This window comes from Schistocerca cancellata, chromosome 1, assembly GCF_023864275.1.
Source record: "Schistocerca cancellata isolate TAMUIC-IGC-003103 chromosome 1, iqSchCanc2.1, whole genome shotgun sequence".
In the NCBI taxonomy this organism is placed as follows: domain Eukaryota; kingdom Metazoa; phylum Arthropoda; class Insecta; order Orthoptera; family Acrididae; genus Schistocerca; species Schistocerca cancellata.
The window spans coordinates 564668008-564674007 of NC_064626.1; the positions used below are offsets into that span (position 1 = coordinate 564668008).

The window sequence follows — 6000 nt, forward strand, 5'->3', positions numbered from 1 at the left end:
CTACACGCTGAAGTCCAGTGAGGGCCATAATTATCGTATGGCAGCAAAACTTGGTAGATATGATAATTCATTAATTCCGACCTGATTTACACTCACTCTCACAATTCATTCAGTATGGGCACTGGAGACTTTGACAAGACGCTGCATCCATAAAATGACATGATCAGCAGTTACTCACAGCAGTTCCGGTGGAATGTAAGCAACGTTTCTTGTATACTGGCCTTCAGATCAGGTAGATACCAAAGTGTCCCTGATAAGTGCATTTTTTAGATATCCCCAGAGCCAAAAGTCACATGGATTCAGATCAGGTGATCTTGCAGACCACGCATCTGGAAAACCTCTGGAGATAACAAATTCATAGAAGGTTGCATTAAACAGGTTTTTCACTGGCAAGCAACGTGAGGTGTTGCTCCACCTTGCATGAAAATAGGGTTTTCCACACAGTTGTGCTCTTCCAAATGAGTAATCATATACTGTACAGTGAGGTCACGATACACCTGACTGGCCCTCTGGGTGTATTCTCTTCAAAGAAAACTGGACCAAGAATACAGGCGCTTGTGAATCCACGCCACGCAGTCACATACATCGAGTGCAGTTAGACCACAACATGTGGTCTAACAATACCCCAACTCCCGTACTTCTGCGTATTCGCTGCACCCTGTAGTGTAAAATGTGCCCCCACAGAATATTGCCTGGCCACATGTCATCAGCTTCAATGCACGCCAGAAAACAATGAGCAAATTCAGAACATTGCTGATCATGAGGTTTCAGCTGCTGCACCGTCTATATCTTGTATGGCTGATCTATTATGGCTAACAATGGAAAATAAATTGCAAAACTTTTGGTACTGTTGAACATAGGATGGACAATTCTCGTGACACTGCATGAGCACTAGCACTACCCAGGCATGTGCTGCATGGTCAGTTACAGCAACAGCAACCAGGTGTCACACTAGGCTCCTGCCACGTTTCCGAACTTCAGTATCATCTTCTGTAAACCATTTAATAACATTGAGCCTCTCCTCGGTCAGTAACACACTCTCAGTGTAGCACCGTAATTGCTGCTGTTTACATAAATAGTTTCACTAACCGCACACAGTCCCTCTTGTCGATAGCCATGTGTTCATTGACGTTATGCTTTGTCAAATGACAGCTTGGATGTCATACTATTCTACAAACAGTGTATAGTGCCAGATTTGCTCCTCACTCCCAAAATTGGAACTATTTTTTCGAGTGTTAATTGGTTCTGCATTAATGCATTAGCCTATCTAACAAGTTTCACTACCATACGATAATTACTACTCACACTGGACCTCAGTGAATAGCTGCACTTTAATTATGACCTCTTGCTACAAATTAATCCCCCTCTAACTGTGCTCAGATTTTGCCCAAGGCCTTCCATAACAAGAAATACAATACTTCTTCAGCACATTACACGTTACAAATTACTGTTCACTTGAACTGGTTAAATAAGTTTTTACATGTCTTCCTCACATTTTGAAACATTTTTCTCTACAGTGAGTTACGAATCATTTCAGACATCCCTGTATCATCTTGTATATATTGATAAGAGCCTACAATTCGCTGCTCCAATTCTTCAGCCATATCAGTAGGAGTGCTGCACATGTCACCGAAGAGATGGCCCCAGACATAAAAATCCAAAGGATCGAGTTCAGGTGACCATAGTACAGGCTGTGTTTGGCCTATCGATCTTGGAACATATTGACTTGTTAGATGTTACATCAGCAGCAAAACGTGCTGTATCATGCAGGTACAACATTCCCGTTGTTGCACAAGATAAGGTAGGCCAGGGATTTGAGCTCAATTAGATGGCGACTTAATCAGAAAGTGCTAACTAGAACAATATTTCATAGAAAGCAACCAAATACTGTTACATGGTTGTTGAAAAGTAAAAGATCTGACAGAGAAGGTATAAAAGTGAAACAAGTGATGGTAATATTATCAAGGATGTGGAACACATCAGGGAAGTGATGAAGAATTATTTTGAAGTCTCAATGAATGGGGAAAATGAACGAGAAAGTGACTCTGAAGTAACTGAAGTAGAGGAAAAACAGCATCCAATTTCTGCGGCAGAAAATGAAAATGCTGTGAAACAGATGAAATTTGGGGAGGTGGTCAGAGTAGGTGAGCTGATAGCAGGTATGATTAAGGCAGCTTGAATCCAAAGAATACAGTGGATATGGAAAGAGAACAGTCCCGAATGATGGGAAAAAGAGAATTATAATACCACCATTTAAGAAACGAAGTACAAAGAAGTGCACTGACTACTGAGGAATCACACTGCTATCACATTGCCTGAAGATTATGGAAAACATAATAGAACAGAGACTGAGAAAAATCTTAGAACATCAATTTGAGGAACAACAACATGGATTCAGAAGTAATAGGGGAATGATAGACCTCATTTTTCCCCTCCATCAGCTAAAGGGGAAGTATTGGGGAAAAGGAAAACATCTGATAATAGTGTTCCTGGATTTGGAAAAAGCATATGACTGCATACCAAGTGGTAAAATATGGGAACGCTCAAGAAAACATAATGTCCCTAATTCACTAATTAAAAAAGTTCAGATGCTATACGGAGGTTGTGAAAGCAGTGTACAAATAGGAGGTGAAAGATAAAAATGGTTTAAGACTAGGAGAGGTGTTCAGCAAGACAGTTCACTTTCTCTATTACTCTTCATTACACTTAACGGATACAGTCATGAAAGAAACGAAGAAAGTAGAAAATGAAAATATCAGTGCTTATGCTTTTGCTGATGACATCACCATTTGGGGAGAGATGGAAATGGAGATTCAGAGGAGGCTGGATTACTGGAATAAAAAAATTAAAGAATTCAAGTTAAGACACCCATGCCTTGTAAGATCATACTGGAAGGAGAGAGGGTTGAATCTTTGAAAAGCTTAAATTACGTCACTAGTGTCATTTCAAGTGACAAGTGCCAAACAAGAAATTTTAGAGTAGCAAAATGATCCAGCTTCTTCCACCAAGTACAAAATCTAATCTAGAACAAAGTAGTACCTTTCAGAGCTACACAAACCATTCTAAAACATATCTCCTGCCAATCATGTCATATAATCTGGAGGTCTGTATCATAAATATGGGAGAAGAGAGTCAGATACAGGCATGTGAAATGAAGTTCCTTAGATCAGCCTTACAAAAAGCCAGGAGAGACAGAATCAGGAACGAATATGTAAGGAGGGATCTACAGGTGAACCACGGAGGAAAGAATGAGTGCTGCAAGATTGAGATGGTTAGGTCATATGAAGTGAATGCACATGACTCGAACTCTACGTCAGTGTTTGTAGGTGGAGGTACCAGGAAAAAGACCGACTGAGCAGCCTAGGAAGAGATGGACAGATAAAGATCTTGAGAGGAGTAACATGGGATTCAGTGGAGAGAAAAAAGCTGTACAAGGACAGAAATCAATGGAGACATATTGTTCGCAAAGGTCCTACCTGGTTTGCTGGAAGGAAACGATGATGATGATGATGATGATGATGATGACAATACTTCACACAGATTTAGTGGCAGGTTGTAACCACACATTTGCAATTGTCTTTCAAATGCCTCATTTGTAAATCCATGTTTAGTAGATGTTTTTGCTTCTATTGTCATATACTTTTACAGGTCAGTTTTCACTATTAATTGTGAAACACGCTATGTATATGAATAAAAAAAATTTCCTGAAAGCTTTTAAAGATATCAGAAATTTTCTAAAATGGAAATGAATTGTTTCTTCTCTTAATATTAAGCACTGAAATAAGATTTAGAAATTTATTTATGTTTCTGAAGAAATTCTGTGTATTATTTATTTTAAAATAAAAAACAACCCACTTCCATGATTGCTAGATTTTTTATTTATTTTTAAAGTTTTTATTAAGAGCACAAGGAAAGGCAACTGATGTGGGGGCTAATAATATGTTACTTGTCCGGTAAAATTTTCTTGAACCGGACCAGCTTACATTTCACTCTTGACAATGAATTTAGCAGTTTACTTAACAAACTGCAGGATTGTTTATTTTCATACTTAATTCAGTCATAGAAAAGAAAATTATAGACTGAAAACAACAGAAGTTGTATGCATAATATACCAGGTGATATTACTAAGGATGGACTAATCAGCATTACCAATTGTTCCTTAGTCATCAGGCCTTGCTTGTAGAAGGGAGGTCATATATATTTGTTTACCATATTATCTTGATGAATCACTGAACATTTCTTTCTAATATTGCTTACATTCTTTGAATATCATTGTTGCTCCATGTCTAATGAGAAAAACATTGTACAATTGCAGGGAATTGCAGATGCTCATCTAGTGCAACTGTTTGATCCGGTCACATCACCAAGGTGTTATGCAGTTCTAGCCATAAAACAGAGCAAACTGGAAGTCAATACTTCATAAACAATGGGTTCAATGTTAAACCTTATTTATGCAAAACATGTCTTCTCGTGTTCTGATTGTGCGTTGTGGACTCAATTTTCTGGACGGATTCAGAAAAATTCTTTTTGTTATCATATTTCCAAATGATGTAGTTATATAACTGTTCAAGATCAATTTTGTTTTTTAAGTAAAATGATTTCAGTGAGAAAGAGTGGGCCATGAGAGAGTTAACAGCTGTGGTATTCTTGAAGGGTCACATTTTATCACTTAGTGAAAAAAGAGAGAAAGGGGAAGCAGGAAGTGATTCATAATAACATACTCATTCCATGTGAAGAACAGATATGGACAGAAATTTGTTTGTCTTTGCAGCGGTCCTCTTGATACTGACTAAATTTCAGTTTAATCACACTGAAGAGAACCATTCTAAAATATCTCAGATGTCAGATTTATAGTTATTCTGCTGTTTCATAATGATGAGGCAAAACAACCAAAGGGGTTTTATTCAAACTGACACTGGCTGTGGAAGCCTGTGTTCTCGCTTTAAACAGATTTTTGATAATGCAGGATGATCTAGCCTGGAACCCTTTTATTTTCTGTACTGTATTTTAAGTATTCTTTCACACACTGCATCATAAGACTTTATTTTAATCTTCATTGGGTTCCATGGAGAAATGTTGTATTAATTGTATCTGTGGGAACTAAAACACCAGTAGTGTATTAATGTGGTAGTCTATTCTGTGTTTATCTGTTATTAGAGTAAGAATATAGGAAAGTGTTTTCAGCCTTTCTTTTTTCACTTTAGTTATATGTTACTTTTAAATAGTATATATTGACACTCCACAAACTAAAATGAACAATGTGATCTGCAACAAGTTTTAAATCTATTTGCTGGATGTATTATTTCAGGTCATTTTCATATTCCTCTTCAAACAGCAAATTCTAATAAAGGTGCTGAAGAGAGCTGCCATGTACACATTACACAGTAACACAAGGTGTTAAGTAATATTAATTTATGCCCCATGACTTTATTTATTGGACTATTTGGTCATAGCTGTAAGACATTGTAATACATTTTGAAAACATTATCTTGCAGTTGCTTGAAGTGACACTGTGAATCTTGTGTGTCAGTTCATTGCAAAATTAATAAGGATACTTATGTGGGCTACACCATCTGATCAAAAGTATGTGAACACTTACTAGTGGACATTTATGTAGGTTGTGTCCTTCATCCTTATGATGGCTTGAATGCTGATGGGGTCACTTTCAACGAAGTGTCTGAATGTCTGTGGAGGAATGATAGTCCATTCTTCCACCAGAACCAAAACCGGAGAAGGTAGTGAGTTTATTTATTTATTTATCTTTGCAATTACAGCCTATTATCTGAGAAGCTAATTTAGGCCATAAAACTCACAATTTCATGGATAATAGTAATAATTTATCAAATTAATTTTTAAATTAATTACTTATTCCTGGTACTTAATGAAAAAGATAATACTAAAACTACATGTACCATTACACAATTGCAATAAAATCCTTAATCAATTACCTAGTTGCTAATACTGTTCTTAATAATACAAAAGCTGTTCTGTTTTTGTTCT

At 37.0% G+C, this 6000-nt stretch overlaps 1 protein-coding gene across 2 annotated transcripts in view; it reads left to right on the forward strand.

Moving 5' to 3' along the window:
* Positions 1–5058, forward strand: part of LOC126181248 (probable methyltransferase-like protein 25) — a 69749-nt gene extending 64691 nt beyond the window's left edge. For both annotated transcript variants that reach the window (XM_049924755.1, XM_049924756.1), the window contains one exon: positions 4316–5058. In XM_049924755.1, coding sequence (XP_049780712.1) covers positions 4316–4423 — 108 coding nt within the window. In that variant the 3' untranslated portion in view covers positions 4424–5058. The remainder of the gene's footprint in view (positions 1–4315) is intronic.
* The last annotated feature ends 942 nt before the right edge of the window (positions 5059–6000 follow it).